Here is a 24,189-nt window from a genome sequence, read left to right as displayed (position 1 = left end):
GGAATTAGGCTAATTTTATATGCTCAGTGGTAAGGTTGCCTTTGAAAGCTACTGATTTCTGAAGGATAAAAAATCTTCCAAAACATCAGTTCTAAGTTCAGCTTGCTCAAATTTGAACCCAGCTCTACCATTTTCCAGCTGGGTGACCCTAGGCACCTTGTCTCTCCTCCTCAGTTTTCTCAACTGTAAAGAGAGAAGAATAGTAGGGTCTGACAAGGATTGAAAGATCTAACACTGTAGTCAGTACCTGTCTCATGGAAACACTCAATAAACATTGATACTTTATTATTTTTACTTCACACTTTTCACTTTTCATTTTATCCAGGGCAGAGTCTCTCGGTCTGATACAGCTCAGAAGAACTTAGTAGGTAGGAAAATGATAAAGGCAAGTATCTTATTTTATTTTTTTGAGACAGAATCTCATTCTATTGCCCAGGATAGAGTGCCATGGCATCAGCCTAACTCACAGCAATCTCAAACTCCTGGGTTCAAGCAATTCTCCTGCCTCTGCCTCCCATGTAGATGGGACTACAGGCAGTTGCCACAATGCCTGGCTAATTTTTTTTTTGTAGAGACAGAGTCTCACTTTATGGCCCTCGATAGAGTGCCATGGCATCACACAGCTCACAGCAACCTCCAACTCCTGGGCTTAAGCGATTCTCTTGCCTCAGCCTCCCGAGTAGCTGGGACTATAGGCGCCCGCCACAACGCCCAGCTATTTTTTGGTTGCAGTTCAGCCGGGGCCGAGTTTGAACCCGTCACTCTCAGTATATGGGGCCGGCGCCCTACCGACTAAGCCACAGGTGCCGCCCGCTAATTTTTTTTTTTTTTTTTAATAAAATCAGCTTTAGGGCGGCACCTGTGGCTCAGTCGGTAGGGCGCCGGCCCCATATACTGAGGGTGATGGGTTCAAACCCGGCCCCGGCTGAACTGCAACCAAAAAATAGCTGGGCGTTGTGGCGGGCGCCTATAGTCCCAGCTACTCGGGAGGCTGAGGCAAGAGAATCGCTTAAGCCCAGGAGTTGGAGGTTGCTGTGAGCTGTGTGATGCCATGGCACTCTACCGAGGGCCATAAAGTGAGACTCTGTCTCTACAAAAAAAAATAATAATAAAATAAAATCAGCTTTATTTGTATTTATTTATTTACTTTGAGACAGAGCCTCAAGCTGTCACCTAGGGTAGAGTGCTATGGCATCATAGCTCATAGCAACCTCCAACTCCTGGACTTAAGCGATTCTTTTGCCTCAACCTCCCAAGTAGCTGGAACCACAGGCGCCCGCCACAACGCCCGACTATTTTTTGGTTGCAGCCATCATTGTCGTTTGGCGGGCCCGGGCTGGATTCGAACTCACCAGCTCAGATGTATGTGCAGCCACAGGCACCGAGCCATGCCCAGCTAATTTTTTTCTATTTTGAATAGAGATGGGGTCTTGCTCTTGCTCAGGCTGGTCTTGAACTCCTGAGCTCAAGCAATCCTCTCACTTTAACCTCCCAGAATGCTAGGATTGCAGGTGCAAGCGTTTTATTTTATTTTATTTATTTTTTTAATTTTTATTTTTTTGCCACAGAGCCTCAAGCTGTCCCCCTGGGTAGAGTGCTGTGGCATCATACCTCACAGCAACCTCCAATTCCTGAGCTCAAGCAATTCTCCTGCCTCCACCTCTCAAGTAGCTGCAACTACAGTTGCCCACCACAACACCCGGCTATTTTTTGGTAGCAGCTATCATTGATCTTTGGCAGGCCCAGGCTGGATTTGAACCGGCCAGCTCAGGTGTATATGGCTGGCACCTTAGCCGTTTGGCCACAGGCGCTGAGCCATTATTTACTTTTTTTTCTAGAGACAGAGTCTCACTTTGTCACCCTCAGTTGAGCGCTATGGTGTCACAGCTCACAGCAATCTCCAACTCCTGGGCTTAGGCGATTCTCTTGCCTCAGCATCACGCCCAGCTATTTTTTGTTGCAGTTTGGCTGGGGCCGGGTTTGAACCCACTACCCTCTGTATATGGGGCCAGCACCCTACTCACTGAGCCACAGGCGCTGCCTTAGGGCAAGCATTTTAGATTCGGTGGAAGAAATCTCTGGCCATTTCACCCTCCATCCTTACCATAAAGTTCACAGATTGTTCTAGCAAGTAAGATGCTAAAGGAGTGTTTTTAAAAAGCAGAATAGGTAATAGTCTTCCAAAATCATGCTATTAGAACAGTTGCTTGGCTTGGTGCCTATAGCTCAGTGGCTAGGGTGCCAGCCATATACACCGGAGCTGGCAGGTTTGAATCCAGCCTGGCCTGCCAAACAACGACAACTACAACCCAAAAATAGCTGGGTGTTGTGGCAGGCACCTGTAGTTCCAGCTACTTAGGAGGCTGAAGCAAGAGAATCACTTAAGCCCAAGAGTTTGAGATTGCTGTGAGCTGTGATGCCACAGCACTCTACCCAGGGTGACATAGTGAGACTGTCTCAAAAAAAAAAAAAAAAAAAGAACAGTTGTTTGAGCAAAGAGAGATTTTCATGTATGCATGAGGGCAGGGGTGCTAAAATAAATAATAAATAATCCATAGTTTACGAGGGACTACACCTTCCACAGGCCTCTGAGAGATAAGTGTATCCTTGGATCTTTGGCCCATGTGTAAGAAGGACATAGGTCCCACCAACACTCCGGCAGAAGGAAGCAAAGATGGAGCATATAGTCCATCTCAGAAGAGGGAGAGATGGTTAGACCAGCTGATCTGCTGGGTATGCCAGTAAAATCCAGGGTTGATGGAGAAGGCTGCTTAGCCCTGGGTCCACAAAAGCAGGGACTATAAGGATCCATATCCTGCCATATCCTGGCAGAAGGGTGCATGGGATGGCAGAAAAACCTAGCTCACTGCCCATTTTCTAGCCTCCAGAGGAGACAGAACCAGCCAACAGGGCATCTCGGGGGGATCAATGTTGCAGTTATTCAGAGCTTGGTCCTCTTCTACCTGGAAGGAGAAGGACCAAGCTCCAATTAAGGGCTGAAACAGTGGAGTGGTGCTCTCAATTCCAATGAAAGAGAAAGGTGTAGTTTGTGGGGGTAGGAAGCAACAATTTGCAGGGCCGAGGAGAAGCTGCAGTGGGGAGCATTTCAGTGGAGTGACGGGAGTGAATATGGGGGAGACCTACCAGGTCAGGAGTGAACATCAGATCCTTCATAAATGCTGCAGTGTTGTGGAACCTGCTTTGGAAGAGAATCCTCAGAAAATAGCCCATATGGAAAGGTAAGAATGCTGGCAAGGGGCCTGGTGGGGCTGCAGATCTGAGGCCCACAGTGAGCCAAGGAAGTGAACCTCCTTAAATGAGAGCAGCTGAGACATTATCCCTCCCAGGGCCCACTGCTGAGGGAAAGGAGGTCCCAGAATCTTTCGGATCTCTTTGCCAGAGCACTAGAAGGGGGACCACTGAGTGAAAGGTGTCACTGTTGGTGGTAGGAAGCTGAACAGGCCAGGCCTAGTAGGATGTGCCTGGCCCTGATAACTACCACTGGGAAAGGGACCTGCAGTGCTCTGACAGGTCAAATAGCCAGTACCAGTGTGCAAACTTCCACATCCGGCCAAGAGGAGGGGTTGCTAGAGACAGAGCACTGACCATGCCTGGCAGGGCTGCAGCTCATGGCACAGAGCAGGCTTGGGCTCAGAGCCCACTTATTGCTTAATCCAGATTCCTGCAATGCTGTGTCTGGCTGTAGCCTCAGCTGGCTTTCTAGACGATGTTTCTGGCCTCCGAGGCTTAGAGGACCTTTGGGGAAAAGGGAACAGGCTGAATCTACTCTTAACCAGAGTGTTAAAGCGTATCATGTCCCAGAAGCCAGGAAAAAGGTGGCAAAGGTGACTTATGGCAGATCTTCAAGGGGAAGGTGACTCTTGAAGACTTGGGGTCCTGCTGCTCCTTCCCACAGCAAGGCCCCCCCCCCTTCTACTTCCCACATCAGAAGAGACTGACCCAGATTAATGATGCTCCTTAGGGGCACACAAGGAGACGACAATGGGGGCAGCCTGTGATCTAAGCTATCTTGCATGATTCTAGAACTACTAGTGGGGCTATTTTGCCAAACCCCAAGGTATTATCCTCAGAGAGCTTAAAGATGATCAGCTAGGGCGGCACCTGTGGCTCAGTTGGTAAGGTGCTGGCCCCATATACTGAGGGTGGCAGGTTCAAACCCAGCTCCGGCTGAACTGCAACAAAAAAAAAAAAAAAAAAGATGAGCGGCTCCCGTGGCTCAGCGGGTAGGGCGCCGGCCCCATATGCCGAGGGTGGCAGGTTCAAACCCAGCCCCGGCCAAAACTGCAACAAAAAAATAGCCGGGTGTTGTGGCGGGCGCCTGTAGTCCCAGCTACTCGGGAGGCTGAGGCAAGAGAATCGCCTAAGCCCAAGGATTTGGAAGTTGCTGTGAGCTGTGTGACGCCACGGCACTCTACCGAGGGCGATAAGATGAGACTCTGTCTCTACAAAAAAAGAAAAAGATGATCAACTAGATAGATGGTTAGCTTCCCTGGGCAGAGACACTATGTTTTGCTGTCTATGCCTGTCATATTAACAGGTGGTAAATCAGCATTGAAGGAATGAAGAAACAGACTTGTCCCAGGTCCTCTGGCAGTAAGGGATGGTGTTGAAAGGGAACTTCAGCCTCATAACTCAGTCTAGGTGACCTTTCCAACCCTCCCTCATTTCCCGCCACTCAGGATGCCTGTGGGACTGGGATGGCGGGAGGACCGTGGGGGTGAGGGAAGCTGCCTGTTGGAGCCCACAGTGCTGGCTACTGCAATGTCTGGAGCATGTGAAAGGGCCCTGCTCTTCTAGACACCCTGAGGGTATGGGGGAAAGCTTCGCATTGGGCTCTCTCCGGTTTACGCCTTTGGCTTAAGGGTTCGGAGCCAGGAGAGAGCGCTGCCCAGCAAAGACGCAAATCAAATTCAAGAGTCCGGCTGCCCAGCTGCTGCCTCTCGTCCACTGGCCCCTAGGACGCAGAAGGGCTGACCCCGCGATCTTCCCCTCCTCGCGCACAGTGCCGACGGCCGCGCAGCGCCCTCTAGTGCCGCCTGCGGCTCCGGCTTCCCACGGCTCTGCTGCCCGCGGTCCGGCGCGGGCTCCCCGGCCGGGGCGGGATTCAGAGAGGCAGAAGGCGGAGCCGAGGGGCGGGGAGTTGGGGGAAGAGTCTCCGAGAAACTCTCGGCCTTCGGCGGCTTCCCGGCCCGGGAAGTGAGCCGGGGTCGGCTGCAGCAAACAGGAAGTTGGGCTGTAACAAAGAGCGCGGGGGCGGGGAGCCGCGGGACCTCCAGGGCGCCGGGCAGCGGCGGCGGCAGGTGGAGGGCTGACCCCGGGAGCTGGCGCACCTGCCCTTCCGCCACTGCTCGGGGCTTGGGGCCCGCCGGGATCCGGCCCTTCGCCCTGGGCGCGAGTGAGGGCGCGACTGCCTAGGGAGGGCCGCTGGGACCTCCCAGAAGCATCCCCTCTGCGGGAAGGGACAGTCACAGTTCCTTGAGTGAATCACTTCCATACCCTTCCCGGAATGCAGTAGGCCACGTGAGGTGGAGGGGCAGGGTCCGTTGATCGTGGGAGAGCTGTGGGGAGGGAGCCGACATACAGCTGTGTGGAGAGATGGGGTGGAGCGTGCCTGTTGCCTTGGTCCGGTTTAGTGGCCTTATCTAGCCTGCATGTGGGGAAGTAGGAGCCAGTGTCCTCTTTTGTTTCCTACCTCCTGACCAGCCTGACCTGGCCCTGAGGCAGAAGAGGGGACCTTCTTCAGCAAGCAGAATAAAAGCATTTCTCCGTCTGCATAGCGCCACCCCTCAAGCCCTCCTCAGTGATCCTCAGGTGGTTACCAGCCAAGGGGCCCTGGAAAAGCAGCTGTCTTCAGGGCTGGAGGTCACTGTGTGGTCACATTTATTCTCTAGGTAGGGCCCTGGCTCCAGGCTGTTAGGGAACTGCTAACCTGAATTCCCTTGTGAAATACCCACGCGAATTACATGTGAGCATTTGCTATCATAGGAAAGTACTTCACAGTGAGTCCAGTCTAGAGCTATCATCTGACGTTGTTTCTGACAAACCTGGAATATCTCCTGTCAACGTGGACACTCAAGTGGTCAGGGAAGTCTTGGATACCTTAACTCTGAGAAGAGGTTGGACCTTCAGGAAATCCTGGGGAAAGAAGGGGTTCCACTGTGGCCCATTCATCCCCCCAAGTGTCTGCCCAGCTCCTGGTATGCTGCTAGAGGCATCTGGCATGGACCAGACTAAGTCCATGCATGGAGTCCCCACATTCCCCAGAAAACCAGCTTGGTGGTGGGCTCCTTGGCTAGGATATCAGAGCAGCACAGTATGATGGTGTGGACGTGCAGGCCTGCGGGTATCCTACCTGTCCCCCACATGGGAGCCTCGTCATCTCGCCTTAGTGTCCCAGCTTAGTTTCCCCCGCACTCCTCCTCTGTCCCTCCCCCCCCCCCCAGAGCCCAGGAGCTGCTTTCCTGTTTCATTTTGGGCAGGAAGAGTGAGGTCGTGTTGTTCTTCCCCCTGCTGCCGGCTCAGGCTGTGGGAACAGTTCCCTGAATGCTTTCCTGTTTGATACCCTGTGTGTGCAGGGAAGGAACAGGGAGCAAGGAACAAGTCACGGAGCGTGTGCATACTCCTGAGTCTCTGGCAGAAGCACCCAGGTCCCGGGCAGGCATACTCTGCCAGTGTTGGGGAAAGAGAAAGGGCAAGTAGAGCTCTAGACACTTGGACGGCATTAGGAATAAGGCATCTGGTGGGTCTATTTTGTGAGAGACAGGCTGAGAACTGGGAGCATCTGCTCAGCTTTTCTGCCAGTGGCTCATTTGTTCATCATTTGCTCTCTATGGGATATATTTGCAGCTGTAGAGAGAGGACTGTGGCACACTAGGGACTATCCTTGCTTTAGAGGAAGCTAGGCATGAAAACTCCTAGCTAGACTGGAAGCCAGGCTGGAAAATCCCTTCTTAGCACTTCTGCCAGACCAACCTGGATGCAGGGAGGGCCACCCACTCCTTCTCTTCCCCAACCCTGTAGCCTTCAATAAGCTCCAGTACCCCGAACAGACAAGGTGCCCCAAACTCTCAGCTATCTTGTCCAGATGCAAGGAGGACAAAACTAAGCCCATCCTTCCTCCTGCTCTGTCCCTTGAGACCAGTGCATCCCCCATCTGCAGGAGGAAGAACCCAGACATCATCATGGTTCAGAGGCCCTCTTCTCTGACAAGGGAATCCTTTTGAATAAGAGAAAAGCAGGCAGAACTAGGGAGTCCCATAAGCCTTTTCAGGTCTATGGAGAAAAAGGAAGATTAGATTCAGGTCAGTGGGGAACACCAAGGATATGTGGGAGCGTGAAGAGGGAAGTGGGAAGTTGCATCCAACCTCCAAGCCTTCGGGCAAGGAAAGTTGGCCTAGGCTGGAGAGTAGAGGGGCAAGGCCAGCCTTCTCAAGGACTGGAATAGGACAAAGGCCTGGGGCACAGCATGCCAAACCTAAGTGCTTGTATAAGTCTCAGGGTTCTGGTAGGGTACACAGCAGGGGGGATTTAAAATTCTTAGGGTGAGAAAGCAGGGAGATCCTCACTCTGTCATCACAAAGACAGGATCCCAAAAGTAATAAACTCCTGTACACATCTGTTCCATATTATAAATACACATTATATACAAAACAATGTTATAAAATGTAGAAAGGTCAGTGCTTCTGATTCTTAAATTATCAAAATACTAGACTCCAAAATAAACTACAAAAAAACAAACAAAATAAAAACTCATATTATTGATTTCTGAAGATGGGCTTTGAGGGTGGTCTGGGAGCAGTAATGGGCATTAGCAGAGAGCCCAGGCTCGAGGTCATAGAAGTGGGTTTTAGAGGGAGGAAAGGGCCCAGGTGGCAGTGGCACCCAATTTCTTCCTCATTGAAATCTTCGATATAACTGCCCTGAGCTCACCAGTTAGCCTGGCAGAAGGGGCAGGTTCTTGCCTATCTGCTCACAGAAGCCCTAAGGCATCCAGGGCCAGAGGGTGGAAGGAGCTGGGTAAAGCTTACCAGCATTCTTGCCCAGAAGGCTTAGGCCTAGGAGAGAGGCTGGGTGGTGTTCTGAACCAGGCCCAAGTGCAGTAGCTGAAGGCACAGGGCAGAAAGTGCTCCTCTCCTTGTGAGCGCTCACCTCATCTGCAGGGCAACCCCTGCCAAGAGCCACACCCAGTGGTTTTCCAATCCACAGGAGGCCCTGCCCTTACTGGCCTCCTCTCTCCTTTCTGATTTGGGCCCAACTGTTGCTATGGAGCCTGGGCCAAAGGCACTTTTGGAAACACAGACGCCAGTGGAGGCCACAGCAGCTCCAGGCCCCATGCGGCCACTGCTACTCTCTCTAGAAAACAGGCCAGCACCCCAGAAGGAGCCCTCTGGAGCCATGGCTGGCAGGGCAGAGCCCAGTGGCATCTCTCCTCTCCTCCATTCTTTGCGGCTGCCAATCTGACGCCAGACAGACACCCAAAGGTGTGGAAGGGTATTGCATCTCTTGGCAAGTTCACAGTCTGTCCTGTTCATGCCATTCCCTCCTTCTCCTGAGAGCAGCATGTTGCATATTAAAGACGTCCCATCCAGGATGCAATGTAAACAATGCAGAAGGAAGGTCCAGCTGCTGGGCCAAAGCCAGAGTGTCCCAGGTAGGCTCCTGCCTTATACCTGGGGAGCATGTGGAAAGTGGGGAAATAGGTTATCTGGCACAAGCACTTCCTCTACAGCTGCCCTAGGCATCCCCAGGAGAAGCTGATGGGCAGGTGGGGTGAAGGGAAAGTGGGGTGGTCCTTGCCAGTCTCCTGCCCCAACAAACACACATGCCTGGGAGCTTGTGGTCGTGAGGTGGCCCAATGGAGGAAGCCAGTGGGGAGGGGGAGGAGGGACACAAAGGATAAGGGCCCCTCACCCACCAGTGGCTGGCAAGCAGCACTTGAGGAGCTGGCCCAGCGCCATGGCCGCCTAGCCCAGCACCAACACAACAGGAAGTGTCCAGGCCAGGCTTGCCACCACGGCTCCTGTTTCACACCCTCTGTGACAATGAGGACAGCAGGGACCTTAGAGCCACTGAACCTGGTCTGCCAAGGAGGGGTCTGACCCATCCTTCAGGGTAGCCTATGGGGTTGAGAGTGACCAGGCCATAAAAGGCAGGAGGAACATGCTAGTAGGACAGGCAAGCCCAACACTCACCTCTGTAGCAATGACACACTCGTTCCTCTCCTCTGATATCAAACACACAGACTGGTACATGGAGTCCCTGGAGGAGCATATCGCTGATATCCGACACTCTGGCTTTTCACTGAAGGAACACAAGACAGGTGCATGAGGGAGGGTTGGGGAGAGGTTCCAGGGGAGGGTGGGCCTGGAGAATCAAAGGGCACTCGCAGAGGTGGTTCTGGGTGAGATCATGGGGGCTAGAGGTGCCCAATGCTAGCTGGGAGGGAGGGAGCATTTAGGAACAGGTTCTTTAGAGGGCCACAGGACCTCCCAACCTTACTAGAAGGGTCCTAGGCCTGGAACAAGTCAGCATTGCCACTACAGACAATCCACACTGTGGAAAAATGGAAATCACCAAAGATACACTACGGACACCTGACATTTGTGAACAAAAAAGTGAACCAGAGGGAAGGACAAAGGACCCCTGGAGAAATCTTGTTGGAGGATCTTTTGTTAGTAACAAAGCCCCCTACCTGCTGAAATGCCTCCCACCTGGCCTAGGAGGAACCCAGGCAGAACCACGAGGGGGCCTATGGTCAGGCCCAGGGCTTCCACGTGCTGCTTACCTGTGTAACCGCAGTGGTGCCTTCTCTCCTAAGCTCTTGTCACTGTGGGGAAACTTCCCTGGCATGGTCCCCCGCCCCAGGGGTCCTGGGGCCAGATTATAGTCCAAAGTATGGTTTTGCTGTTTGCCACAGTTGGACTTGTCCAGGCCACAGTCCACTTCCAGCTCCTTCTTCTGGTTTGTGTTCTTAAGCTGAGCGGCGGGGATCAGATTATCTTTCTGGAAGTCTGACAAGTTGTTCATGGCCTCCCTGCTGCTGTCATCTGGCCGCCGAAGTCGCAGCTGCCGCACAGCCACTGCCACCATGCCCAGCAGCACCAGCAGTACCACTAGCCCCACACCCAGGGAAACAGCCACCCAGGGGAAGCTGGGTGGCAACCCCATGGGGAACTCGCAGCGGCTTCCCACAAAGCCATACGGGCAGTTGCAGACGAAGTTGTCCGGGGAGAGGCCAGTGTAACAAGTGGCCCCGTTGAAGCAGGGCCCTGAGGCACAGGCATCGCTGGGTGTCCGCACTTCACAGCGCCGGCCAGAGAAGCCGGCGGGGCAGGTGCACATGAGTCCATTCTCCAAGTCATGGCAAGTGCCACCATGGGCACAAGGACTTCGGGCACAGTCGCTGACATGCCGTTCACAGTGGGTGCCTGTGAATCCAGGACGACAGCGGCACATGCGCGTTGGACCTCGGTTCAGGCACTGGCCCCCTGGGAGGACACACAGTACACAAATCAGCCACAGACTGGGAACTCCCCAAGGGAGGGGTGGGTGTCCCATCTCAGAAACAAACTCAGGCTCTTCTGTCCCCATGTACACAGCTAGCATTTAGAGTGTCTGACAAAGAGAACTGGACAGAGACAGGAGGCCCAGAGTATAGGGCGACCCCGAGTCTCTCTGCCTCTGTGGTCTCATATATAGAAATTACTAGCATCTTGGGCGGCGCCTGTGGCTCAGTGAGTAGGGCGCCAGCCCCATATGCCGAGGGTGGCGGGTTCAAACCCAGCCCCGGCCAAACTGCAACCAAAAAATAGCCGGGCGTTGTGGCAGGCGCCTGTAGTCCCAGCTGCTCGGGAGGCTGAGGCAAGAGAATCGCGTAAGCCCAAGAGTTAGAGGTTGCTGTGAGCCGTGTGACGCCACAGCACTCTACCCGAGGGCGGTACAGTGAGACTCTGTCTCTACAAAAAAAAAAAAAAAAGAAATTACTAGCATCTTACAGAACTGTAAAATGAAATCATACAGACATTCATGAGTTTGAATCTCATCTACTCTCTCCAGCCAGGAGTCTGGCACCTAAGCTTCAGTTTCCTTCTGTGTTAAGCTGGAATAGAAAGTTATCTGTCCCCTTTAGAGGGTAGTTCTGAGAGTTAGACAGGAATGTGCCTGAAGGCAAGAGCACATGCTTGATATATAGTGAACTGCTCAAATACATGTAATTATCATTGTTTTGCTTCATCTTCACCACCACATGAGAGAGGATGGGTGTTCTATATTCCCATTTAGTGATAAAGAACTGGCAGCTCCAGGGGGTTAAGTCGGAGTGTAGACTCCATCTCAGCCTGTTTAACTCTCTCCAGATCCTGAGCTACTCTCCTGCTGGTGCTGCCTGTCGGCCTCACGAGGGTCAATCAGAGGTCAGGTAAACAAAGATTACCAACATGCTGTGTGTCCAAAAAGGTGCTGAACATTCTAGATGCCTCATGCCACACCGTGCTTTATGTGGGTGTGAGCCAAGAAGAGGCCTCCAGGAGCAGGGCTCTGACTCCATCACCAACCTCCCTTTAAGAGGGACATAAATCCTACTCTCTAGGCCAGGACTTCCTGGGGAGGGTCAGAGACCAGTCCAGCCAGGACAGGGCTCTGGCAGGGTAATAGGGAAGGAAGCCACACGGGGTACACACCAACCCATCTCCTGAGATGTTCGTGCTGCAAACTTGCTCCTTCAGAGCCCCCCAGATGATCAGGAAAGCTCTTCACCCTCCAGAGCAGATGGGGACCCACATCAAACTACCCAGAGTGACAGACAAAGCCTCTCTGTGCTCCTGCCCTTCCCTCACTAGAAAGGCAAGTTCACCAGGTTAGCAAGGCAACAGGACGCACCATTGGCACACGGGTTGCTGGTGCACCTATCCACTTTCTTCTCGCAGTTGGAGCCAGTGAAGCTGGGGGGGCATTCGCAGGCATAGCTGGCCCCCTGGTTGCGCTCCCGGCAGGAGCCCCCATTGAAGCAGGGGGAGTCAGCACAGCTCAAGGTACTATGTTCACAGTGCAGGCCGTAGTAGCCTGGGGGACACAGGCAGTGGTAGCCATCTTCCTGGTCCTAGAGAGAGACCATAAAGGGGCCAAAGTCAGCCCCAGGGGAGCAGGTATGTGCGACTGGAAGCTGGGCTCTACCTGCTCTGAAGGCCTGCCTGTGGCTGCACACCCAGTGGCCACTTGGCTGGAGGATGCCTGGACACTCCTGACTTGACCTCTGCCTTCCTGCGCTAGTGTGGGCCTCACCTTACAGCTGCCCCCATTTCGACAAGGGTTGCTGTCACACTCGCTGAGCTCCAGCTCACAGTCCACGCCAGTGTAACCTGGGCGACAGGTGCAGGTATAGCTTCGCTGCCCACTGTTGGAGCACGTTGCCCCGTTCTTGCATGGGGAGTGGTGAGTGCAATAGTTGAGATCTGCAGAGACAGGAACCGACCAGCTGAGCAGGTCCAGGGGATGCTCCCACCTCCAGGGTCCTCGCAGTGCAAGGTCACCCCCATGTTTGCCCCAAGGAGCCTTCAAGTCAAAGTCTTTCAGGCCTTCTCCACTCAATGAAATCATGTTTCCTCAATCATCTTAAATCATATATGACCAGTGAAGTCAACAAAGGTCGAAATAACACAACTGGATGATATCCAGCCAGGTAAACTCACAAACACTGCCAGTCTAATTAGGATGAAGGTAAGGAAGAGGTGGAGAGACCAAAGCCACATGTCAGGAAGGAAGTCAGAAAAGGCTTCATGAAGGAGGGAAAGCTGAGATAAGCATAGAAGGAGGGATAGAATTTCAACAGGTAGAAACTGTAGAGGGGAGATGAGAGCCACTATAGGTAGTAACCAGCATTTTTTTGAAGGAGGAGGTGTTACAAAGGTATTTTTTTCTCACTATGTCGCCCTTGTCACACTCTATTAGCGTGCTGTGACATCACAGCTCACAGCAACCTCAAACTCTTGGGCTTAAGTGATTCTCTTGCCTCAGCCTCCCAAGTAGCTGGGACTAAGGTGCCCGCCACAACACCCAGCTATTTTTTGTTGCAGTTGTCATTGTTGTATTAGCTGGCCTGGGCAGGTTTTGAACTCGCCAGCCTCGGTGTATGTGGCTGGTGCCATAATGACTGTGCTACGGGTGCTGAGCTGTTACAAGGGTATTTTGAAATGTAAGTATTTGTTTTCTTATTTGGGAAGGACAGGGAGGGAGAATCAGACAGAGCAAATAGAGGGACTGAAGGAGCTGTGTTTGCATACAATGAGTGTATGACTGTGTCACTTGGGAACAAATGTGGGGGAGAAGAAAGAGAATGAGCAGGAACTAGGTGGTATTGGGGCAGGGATGGGTGGACACACACAGACACACACAGAATACAAGGACTGAATCCCAAGCCCTTAGTTGACAGCAAGTCAATGCCTAGACAGGTTTTTCCCAACCTGGCAAGCCCCTATCCACCCAACCCAGGCCTGTGCTGGTGTCTCTGTGACAGCAGGCACACCATTTGTGCCTGGAAATGGGAATTACAAGCTACAGCTGGCTAGCAGGATGCAGGAGAGATGGGTCCCACCCCTAAGGTTGGGGCTCAAAGATCCCTGTCTAGCCAGAAGAGTGACTAGCACCCCAAATACTAGGAAGGGATAGCACAGGCACAGACAGCAGCTGCCTAGCAAGGTCAACTAGGGAAGAGCAAGGGAGGCTGTGCCCACACTGAAAAGTCGGTTAGATATCACTCCACCCAGAGGCCCAGCTCCCCCACAGCCTCAGGCAGCCGATGGGCACACCCCACCAGACAGCTGTTTAGGGGAGAGCTGCTCAAACAGCCCTGGAAGGTAAGCAAACACTTAGGGGGTTAATAGGTAACTACAAGCAGAAAGAGGAACTGAGCCTGGCATCCCTCTCTCTTCGGCTTTACTAGAATTTATGAATGTAAACTCCAGGCCACCAAGCTGTCACCCCCCCACCCAAAACTTCTTCAGCCACCCTAGGTCTCTAGTATCTGGAGAAGAAGTACCAATCATCTCATTCTAGGATAGTTGTAAAAGTCCTAAAAAGTCCCAAGATCCTTGAAGGAAAATGGGAAAGCCAAGTCAGCAGTCACCAAGTAAGAAGGATCAGGGTGACAACTCTGGTTTCCACCCCACCCCCACCCCATCTCTCCAAGCCCCTCTGCATTCTCTCCTTGCCTTGACTTACCTTGATCACAAAACAGGCCTCCCCAGCCCTCATCACAAGTACATTGCCAGGGGGTGCTGCAGGTGCCATGGCGACAGCCATTGTGGGGGATGCATTCGTTGCATAGGCGGCCCTGCCAGCCTGGGCGGCAGCTGAAGGACAAAAGGAAGGCTGAGAGTGAGGTGAGAGGCCTGGCCAAGGGGGTAGACCCCTCACCAATTCCTGCCTCTACTCACAGGCACTCGGCTGGCTTGCTGCAGTAGCCATTCTGTTCATGACAGCCAGAAAGACAGATAGCTAAGGAAAGAAAACAGGGCTGGGTAAGGCCAGGACGCCAGGCACTCTGAAGTCTCCCTCTCCTCTCCTGGTCCTGGGGGTGTCCCAAGTCTCCTGGGCTCACTTCCCACTCCTGGTCTCCTAGAGAAGCCCTGAGTATCTTAAAGGGAAACAATGGCAGAGGGAAAGAGAATCCAGGCTGGATAGAATACAGTAACGTCCTTGTGGGCTTTGGCATAATGGGGAGGAATGTTGGGAAGAGACAGTAGGGTCTGAGTCCACACACACCCTCAGCATCCCCAGACATCCCTGAGGCCCAGCTAGTGGGGAGCCCAGACCCACTCTTCAGGGGAGTCAAGCTGTGGCTTAGAAAACTCCACTGTGTTTGGTCAGGGGACCCTGCACCTTCACGCAGGGGAGAGCTTGTCTGCTTACGCTGTTGGCAGTACTCCCCAGTCCAGCCAGGCAGGCAGGACAGGTTGCCATCTGGCTGGCACACGTAGTGGCCAAAATGGTCATTGCGCTTCTTGCACAAGCGTGAGCAGCTGTCCCCGTAGTAGTTGTCACTGCAGATGACTCGGTAAGAGTAGCGCAGCTTTGTGATGGTGCTGGTTTGCTCATCCAGTAACCAGTTCTGACCCACAGCTAGCGAGCCATGGATGGAGATCTTGCTGATGAGTGCATCTGGTGGCAAGGCCTCTGAAAGGGCAAAGAGTCAGATCAGGGAGGGGCAGGTCTGGTTCTCAAGAGTGCCAGAAACTGCTGACCAGTGCCCCTCTTGGCTGTGATGATGGTGAGCAGCCAACAAATCTGTCCTGTTGTCCAAATGACCCCTACTTGCCAGCAAGCATAGGCCACAGGGACCTAAAAGTCCCACTACTAGGCTGACCTGTGCATGAGCAGGGGTCCTGATATCATTCAAAAATGGGGACAATAGAAGGATGTTAAGATATCCCAGGGTCCTGGAGGGGGATAGGGAGGGAAAAGAGGTCAAAATGGGGGGGAAATAAAGGAAAAGAAAAAGAAAAGTTCTCCAGGCTGGGGAGGACTCTGGGAGCAGGGGTTCCTTTGGTGCCCATTCAGGGGTTCTGCCCCCAGAGGTGGGTAGTCGTTTTTCTTTTTCCTTTTCAAAGTGAGAATTGTTGTGCTGCTGAAATATCCTTTTCCTCTGTGTCAGAACAACATCCCAAAGCCATTATTCCCTTTCCAAAGGAGCGGAATTCGCGAAAGGTGTAAAATACAGGAAGGGGCCCGTCAGCGGCGCTGGCAGCTTCGGCCTTTCTCACCGCCGTGCTCCCCGCGTTCCCACGCCAAAAATAACCCGCAGGAAACGCAATTGTGCTCTGAGTCCAGGAGGCGGGCGGAATCTGAGCGTCCAGCGCGGGGCGAAGCTCCTGGCCAAGCTAAGCGTCCTGCCTCCCACCCCCAACCCCGCACTTCCCCCGCCTCCAACAGGTTAACTCTTTCAGCGCTGCGCCGTGTCGCCCCCCTGTGGTGGCCGAGCGAGCTACTCACCTGGCCGCAGGTCGTCTCCTGGCGCGTGCCAAGCTTCGATGATGAGTGAGAAGGTACCCTGGGAATGAGCGTGGGGGGATGGAGAGATAGCGAGATGAGCAGAGGGGAGAGGTGGGAGTGCCTTGCAGCAGCCGATTTAATTAATCTAATTGCAGGATACAGTTACTGCGCCTGGGTCAACATAACGGGTCTGCGCGCAGTGTAGCGCTTGAGCCGGGAAGGCGAGAGGAGAACCCCGGGTAGGGGGAGGGTTGAGGGATAGGGGAGTGTAATGCGGGGCGGGGGGTGGGGGGGCGGCGCCGATGCTCCTCGCGGAGTCATAGATAATGAAAATCGCGTCCCAAAGGCTGGGGGAAGGAAGGGTGTAAAACTGGGAAGACGGAGGCTGGCGAGAGCCTTCTCTGGGATGAGGTCCTAGGGAGGGAGTTGAGAAGAAAGCTCCAGGAGCGAATGCACCCTGGGGTGTTTTTTTGGGGGGGGAGATTTTCGGGGGGGTGGTCCTAGGGCGTCTTTTGCTTTGGCTTCTGTGACCTCCCAGTGCGCCCAAGCTGTGCTCACCGGCCAGGTGAAATTGAAGGGCAACTGGAGAGGGTTACGGCCCCCGCCGCTGCTGTCCTCCCGGACCGCGAAGGAATTGATGCCCAATACCGGCGTGGATACGCTGCCGAAGGTGCAGGGCCCCGGCAAGACGACCGCCTGGAAGTGCTTAAGGCAGACGCGGAAGAAAGTCCGGCAGCCGGGCTCGCAAGGCTGCCCACTGGCCAGAACGCCGCGCTCGTTGGCGAACTCCTGCAGCTGCAGCTGGAAGACGCCGGAGCCGGCCGCGCGCTATTGCACAGAGATCGAGAGAAGGAGGGAGGGGATCGGTCAGCTGCACTGGCGCCCGGGGTTCGAACCCAGAGCGCGGCGGGAGGGAGCGGAGAGGGCGCGGGACGTTACCTGCTGCCAAAGTGCCACCAGCAGCAGGAGCGCCCAGCCAAAGGCGCTCCGGAACGCGGCCGCCATCCCCTTGGAGCGTCGCTCTCTCCACCCGCGGGCACTGAATCTGGCTCTGTTCCAGACGCTGCTTTCCCGCGCGTCCGCCCACCGGCGGGGGTCCCTGAAAAGCTGAGCTCCTCTCGGGACACTGCTACCCCCTAGCTTTTTCGCTAGCTCCCGGGCAGCTGCGGCTTTAGGTAATCCAGGTGAGGGCAGCTAGGCGGCGGCCGCGTTGAGGACGTGTCCACGGACTAATCCTGGGGTTGCAAGCGGGCTAGTGCCGGGGTACAGTGCACCGAAGCGACCTGGGCTGCGGCTCTTGGCCTCGTGTTCCCGGCCTGCTCACAGCGCCGCTACTGAAACCTGCGTACTTGGGAGCCCTCCTTTTATATATTGGCTCCTCTCCTCTCCGCCTGTCACTCAGACTCATGGTCACTCTCCCCTCCCCTCCCCTCCGAGCCTCTAGTTGCTACAGTTCCAGCGCCGCCCGGAGGGGGCCTCCGCCCCCACCCACCCCCCTCCGCCTCTTGCAGCCAGTCTGGCTCAGGTCCCCGCCCCTCTGTGCTGCTCCCAACCCCTGGATCCTCCAGCTGTGCGTGTGCCGAGGTGACCAGTCATCAGAGATCGCTGAGTTAAGGACTGAGACCCTGACCGCTGGAGGATGTGGGAGGATTGGCAGGGGGACCAGGCGGGAGGCAAACGAGTGGTTCCGGGATGGTCCTGGGGGCGGAGACACTAGGGTGTACCCGTAGGCGGTGCGTCAACAGCGGGCGCTAGTTACCTGCTGTCCTTAAGCAGGTAAAAGAACTTAAGCCTAGAAAGCGAAAACCAGCGCCAGGGTACTCGGATCTCCTTTCCCTTCCTGGAGCTTTGTGAGTCCTCGCCTTGTCGGCCCCCAACCTATGAGCACCCACCAACCGCGCGTCCCCAACACAGCAGGGAAGCCAGCGGACGCGTTAACCTCTCTGTAGCCACTCCAAGCAAGGCGAGGGGCCACGCGTCGAAGACTGGAGCTCTTTCTCTACACCTAGTGGGCATCCTCCCCTCTAGCTGCGGGGGCGTACCCGTCGCGTGCCTTTTCCTTTTGCCCCCCCGCCCCCGCCCCTGCTCCACCCCACCCCGCCTGGGTTTGGCTCGTGCCTGCACTGAGACGCGCGATCCTCGAGGTGGGGGAAGGCGGTGCTTGGTCCCAGAGGTAGGAAGGGGGCGCGTCCTCAGCTGTATGGTAATAAGGTTGGGACCCCGCCTCCCGGTCCCGCCCTCACCTGGGTTCCGCTTCAGCTCCAGCGCCTTCTCCTCCCACCCCAGCAGCCCCAAGCCCCCGGACGCGTCCTGTAGCTCCTCTGGGGCAGGGAGGAACTCTCTTGGCTCCAGAGTTGGCTGAGGCCACTGGAGAGTTAAGGTGAAGGGGCTGAGGCCGGGCAGGCCCGGGTCCTCTCCTCATAGGGCGGGATGTTGAGTAGAACTGGAGGCGCGCGGATTTGTTTGAGTTTCAGGCGACTTCACACGCCTCGCCCTCCAGGCTCCCCCGGTGGCCCTACTCTTCCAAGCCGCAGCGGCGCAGCTGCTTTCCGGGAACCCCACGTTGTCCCTGGAGGCGGCAGACCGGGGAGGGCCAGCTTCTCCCAGTCTCCGGGGTGCCGGGGAGCTCTCTCTCTGGGACGCGAGGACAGCGGGGGCCTTGTGGCTTCAGTTGTCAGCTCGCCCGCGCAGTGATGGCTGTGGTCTGGCGATAAGATCAGCGCGGGGGGAGTTGGGACGCGGCGCGGGCCCGGGGGAGGGTGGGGGGGCGCCGCGCAGAGTCCAACAGCTGCCAAGGCCGAACATGGTCTGATTTTTTTTGACTTGGTTGTTGGTGGTGGAGGATTGAGAGGAAAAGGATGAGAAACAAGAGGTTGGGAGCGTGGGTTGGGGGAGGGGCGAGGTGAGGAGACGGGCTCCGGGGTCCCCCACGCACGGCCACCCCCCCCCCAGCCACCATCTGGCGCGAGCGGGTTGGCGTGGGGAACCGAGGTGGGGCGGGGGCCGGCAGATGGGCCCAGGCTGCGCTCTGGAGTTAATGTAGGTTATGGGCAGGCGGAGTCCCAGGCCCGAGGGAGGGGGAGCCCGAGGGGTGCCTCCCGGCGGTCCTGGCAAGTAGGGCCCCAGATCTCTCTGCCCACACGCTATAGATCCCTAGACCTGCCTCTCCAGGATGCGAGAGGGCATCCTCGCTCTTCTTCAATCTGGCATCCAGCTCTGCCCAGCTCTGTCCAGCTCTGTCACTTCCTTCCCCAAATCCTGACCTGGGAGTTCATAAAAACACGCTTTTTATCTGCCTCTGTCACTTGCTTGACCCCACAAAGCAACTCTCTCAATACTAGAAGATTTGGAACACTTTCTTTTTCATATCTGGGCCACTGTGCCCCAAAGCACTTTGCCAATAGTCAAGAACCATACAAAAGTCAGAGTCATTATTAGAGTCACAAAATGCACGGGATCCCAGAGATCTAGAAAGTCTCTGACCTGGGGGAGGGGTGGAAGGGTTAAATTCTCACCATTAAATGGCATTCATAAAGTACATATTACAAGGTGCGCTGCTCAGAAGCAGCTCTTTACTGGGTTAGGATGCCACCCTTGGCTCTGGGTACCTACTATCACTCCCCCTGAAGCTCCTGGGGTCGACCAGGAGGGTGTCGCACTGCTGGCAGGGAACCCGAGTTCAAAGGCCGCAGTGTTTGTCCCCGCCCCACAGTTAAGGCTGCTGGTCCTATCTTCTCCCACTGCTGACTTGCAGGAGCAGGAGGCTGTGAGGCGATGAGAGGGAGCAGATCACTGTGGGGCTGCACGCGTGTGGAAGTCGGCTGCCCCCGCCCCTGACTTACAGGCTCAACGACTCCCTGGAGAGCGTGCATAGACCCATGGCCTGAGCCACTTGGGCTCCCACCGACTATGAGCCTTCTGCAGGTCCACGGTTCCTCAACCTGACCCGCACCTGCAACAGTGCTCAGCGTCGAAACCGGAGCATGGTCGAGACCTGGCTTCTCTCAAGGGCCACAGCCTCCACCCTAGAGGCCTTCTGCTTTTGCTGTCCCTTTCACTTGGCCACTACAGCAACCAACACCGGAGGTCGGGAAACTCCAAGGTTGCAGTCCAGCGGTACCCCAGCTGACCTCCCGTTACTGGGGTGCAACCGGAGCTTTGTAAAGCCACTGGACTCTCCCGGCTGTGTACCCTACGTGCCCTCCCCAAGGCCAGAGGCGCCGCACCGCGGCCTCCAGAGCTGTTTTGCCTCTCCTCTCCCCTACCCCCTCCCAGGAGACAGTGCTCTCCGCAGGGCACTTAGTACCCGGGTAGGAACCCTGCAGAGGCCGGGCCACAGTGCCCGCTGGACAGGCCGGGGGCGGGGACGCAAGTCTGGCTTGGGCGGGGCGTTTAAGCCTTGAGGGGCGCTGCTGCGGTCACTGCGGAGAAGGGGCCACGTGCAGGGAGCAGCGGCCGGGGAGCTGCACAGAAGGCGGGGAGATTTGCAAACTGTTGCTGCCACATGGCTGCTCCATTCGATCCATTCACATTGAAATGAGGCCGACGCGTGCCTCATCTGCCGTAGGGCGCTGCCACGCGTCAGCCCGGCCCGCCGCGTGCCAACTGGGGCAGTGGGGCTGGCAGAGCCTGCCAGCCGTGGGGGCGCAGCCCAGGCTGGGCCTTCAGGAGAGGGTAGGAGGAGGGAGTAGAGCTACCCTAGCCACTTAGGCGCCTCTGTTTCGCGGACCTTGGCCCTATAATTGGAAATGAGCTGGCGAGAAAGGACCAGGACCGACAGGTTTCAAAGGGGGGCCAGGATCGATGCCGCCTCTCCCCGCAGATGCGCCCGGGCAGCGCTACTCTCCATCTGCCGTTGCTCGCACCTGCCGGTCAATAAATCGATTTTACAATTTAATGCAGCAGCTTCCCGCCCGCCTGGGACAGATGCCGCCGCAGAACCACCTCCGCCCTCGCCCCTCCCCTCAAGGGGCGCCAGCGGTTAGAGACGGGATTCCCGCTCCGCAGGCGGTGCTCCGCCGGGCCTTGTTCACCTCTCCTGGTGCCCCTACTAGGAACCGCCTGCTCTGGGTTTTTCTTAAGGGACGGAGTGGGTTCCCCATAGGATAGGCCTGAGGCTGGTGAAAGGGCCAGAAGAAATCTGGTAATTTGGTGGTGTCCTTGAGGACTCACTGGGGGGCCTCAAGGAAGAAACAGGATGCAATGCCTGATAAGATATAAGGTGCTGGGCGGCGCCTGTGGCTCAGTGAGTAGGGCGCTGGCCCCATATACCGAGGGTGGCGGGTTCAAACCCGGCCCCGGCTGAACTGCAACCAAAAAATAGCCGGGCATTGTGGCGGGCGCCTGTAGTCCCAGCTACTCGGGAGGCTGAGGCAGGAGAATCGCCTAAGCCCAGGAGTTGGAGGTTGCTGTGAGCTGTGTGACTCGGCACTCTACCAAGGGCGATAAAGTGAAACTCTGTCTCTACAAAAAAAAAAAAAAGATATAAGGTGCCCCGTGAAGAGGTAGGGTAGGTCATGGAGGAGCATAGTAAGCTCTGAAGAACCACCCCTCACCCCCCACCCCCGGGAGAGGACTGAGGTGGTATGGAGCCTCTCTCCACCCTCCAGACGAATCTGGGGAATACACATGACATGAACACATGAAGGGACTCTTAGCACTTCCTAATTACGTGGTCTGGAGCTTGGGTCTTAATCCCAACTTTACACCTCAGTTTTCTCATCTGTGCAATGGCCTGGGTACTGTATCAGACTGTGCACTTGCAGGACCCCCATAAACAATAATTTGCTTTCCCCCGTGTGATATCCAGAAAGCCAGGAGCCTACTTGGACTGGAGGAGTGATCCCTGACTGCAAAAGAGTTCCAGGAGGAAAAGAAGGAAAAAGGCGAGCAGAAGACAAATTCTCCTAAGGGATGAGACTCGAGGAGAGAGGGAAGTGAGGTGGGCATGGAAGGGATATATGGACCCTGTGAAAATAATCAACTGTTTGAGGGCCTTTCGTGTGTGGGGAGGGTCACAAAGTTCTTGCCTGGGGCATGAGACTGGAGTTTTGAAAATAAATAAGTTTGGAGAAAATAGGAAGATTTGGAGAACCAACTGCTCATGGTAATGACCTTCTAAGACCAACATAACCCCGCTTCCAGGGCCAAGTAGTCTCAAATGGGTAGCCCTCCTTCTTCCTGGTGGTAGTTCAGAGCAGAGGCCTGTGGGAGTAAGGAGGAGGCAACTTCTGAATTGCCTTTGTCATTAAAGCTCCCAGCAGCTTAGGGGGATTCAGCCCTCTCCCTATCACCAAGAGGGTATGCGAACTGGGCTGGACTGTCCACTGGCTGATGGCTCATGACTGATGACCCAAATGTGCCAAGGAAGGGATGTCCCAGTGGGCAGGACCACTGTATTAGCTCTGGTGTCTAATGAGACACTAGAAGGGCCTCCCACCTCTTCTCTCCAACTTCTCCAGGAACCTGAGGGTCTAGACTAGTCTCATTCTGCCTCTTTTGCCTTCTCAGAAGACCCAATGTAGGAGGTGCCTGGAACTGAGTAACTGGTATGAAGCAGGCCCTGTCTTTCTGGAGGAGAACAGATTTGGAGGGCATAGACAATGTGCCTAAGAGAGAAGAAGCTAAGGGTCCTAGACCTGAAAAGTCTTTTTAACTGTGACTCATGGCGGGCAGGAAGGGGGTGGGGGGGCTCAGGGTGAAGACCTGCTGGCTGGAGAGGCTGAGATAGGCCTGGCCGCAAGAGCTTGTGTTGACAGTGACCCAGCAGCTGCCCCAGCTTCATTTGCCAAACCTAGGGGATGCCTGGAAAGCTAGGGCCAGGAGCCACGCAGTGGGTATTTCCAGCCACGGCAGAGGCGGGGGTTTAGGGCAGCCTCCACGGCAACTTTCCCAGAGCTCCTGGCTTCCCCTTCACTAGCTCCTTCCTGTCCCCACCCTTGCCAGTGAGCTTGGAGGCTCAGGAGAGGGGAGGGAGACTCAGGGAAGCCTCTGTATGGAGACCCCTCAGGCTAGTGGCCTTGCCCAGACTGCCCCTGACTCCTGATCTGGATCTCTTAGGGTCCAGCAGACTCTGAGAGGGGCCAGAGAAGAGAGGGCACAGGGGAAAGGCATTGCTAGGAGTTACTGGGCCAAAAGAGACCTGAGCTGAAGGACGTGATGGGGTTGGGGGAGAAGAGCCTGAGTTTAAAGCAAAGGTTTAGCCATCCTCTTGGACTGACTTCCCTACCCTATAGAAACGTCCTCTGCCCTGGCCCTGTTAACCTCAACTGTCCTCTCCTCTTACCCCCTCACCAGCATACAGGTCACCCATCTCTGAAACCTCTTTTCTTTGTAAACTTTGTCCTCTGGGACGCTCTCCTTAGCCCACCTTCCCCCTTAGCCCTCACACTTCTCTTCTGGCTCCAGCCTTCTGTTACATTCCAGGCCACTATTGCCCTAAATCCTGGGTATCCCTGGGTCCTTGCAAGCTCCACCTTGCCCCGCTGAGCAATAGCTCATTGCCTGGAAGAAACCCTGACCTCTCCTCATTTCTCCACATAACCTCTGATCTCTGAGAACTCGAGCAAGCAAAAGATAGGGGATGGGGCCACACCTCTGCCAGCAAGAACCTGGGGGTAGGGGGTTATTGGATCAGCCTTAGTCCCCTGCAATCTCCCTAGAAGGAGGGTCAATCCTGAACCAGGAAGTATCCTTAAAATACTCTCCTACACAGAGGAAGAAACCAGGGACAGGTGCCAATTCTGGGAACAGCTGCCTGCCCAGGCAGGTCACCGTTCCCTAGTGAAGGCTAAGGAGGAACCAACTGACATGGTCAAGTAGGTGATGGGTCTTAAGCAGAAGAGGGTGACTGGCTGTCTCCTTCTCCCACCACAGTCAGAATGAGAGGAAACAGGCTTCAATTGTGTCAGGAAGGATTTAGGTTAGACATATGGGAGAACTTCCTGTGACAGAGTATCTACATCATGTATCCTAGTTGTTAATCCAGGTTGAACTCTCCCCTCAATTGATGAGAATTGCATGTTGATGCTTGCTAATGAGTAACTTGCCTGGTCTGTGATTAGCAAAAAAACCCCAGCCCACAGAATTCGCCTTGTGTCTAGACTGTCCCCAACAAAGAAGTCCAGAGAGATCTGGAGGCACTAGGCCCTCTCTCAGCCTCAAGGAGATTTTTGTACAGTGTTT

The 24,189-nt window shown here is 55.1% G+C and overlaps 1 protein-coding gene across 1 annotated transcript; it reads right to left on the bottom strand.

Moving 5' to 3' along the window:
• Positions 1–7,756: 7,756 nt before the first annotated feature.
• Positions 7,757–18,007, bottom strand: DLL4 (delta like canonical Notch ligand 4). Its single transcript, XM_053595871.1, has 11 exons — positions 16,945–18,007; positions 16,564–16,833; positions 16,006–16,063; positions 14,926–15,189; positions 14,451–14,511; positions 14,236–14,366; positions 12,301–12,470; positions 11,899–12,118; positions 9,806–10,508; positions 9,213–9,321; positions 7,757–8,690 (listed from the first exon to the last, which is right to left on the bottom strand). Exons 1-11 carry the CDS (start codon positions 17,008–17,010, stop codon positions 8,685–8,687), a joined length of 2,058 nt encoding a protein of 685 aa, XP_053451846.1. The 5' UTR covers positions 17,011–18,007; the 3' UTR covers positions 7,757–8,684.
• Between the last annotated feature and the right edge of the window lie 6,182 nt (positions 18,008–24,189).

Source organism: Nycticebus coucang, chromosome 6, assembly GCF_027406575.1.
Source record: "Nycticebus coucang isolate mNycCou1 chromosome 6, mNycCou1.pri, whole genome shotgun sequence".
NCBI lineage: Eukaryota > Metazoa > Chordata > Mammalia > Primates > Lorisidae > Nycticebus > Nycticebus coucang.
Note: the sequence above shows the minus strand (reverse complement) of the source record. Positions and strands in the feature narration are given on the sequence as shown.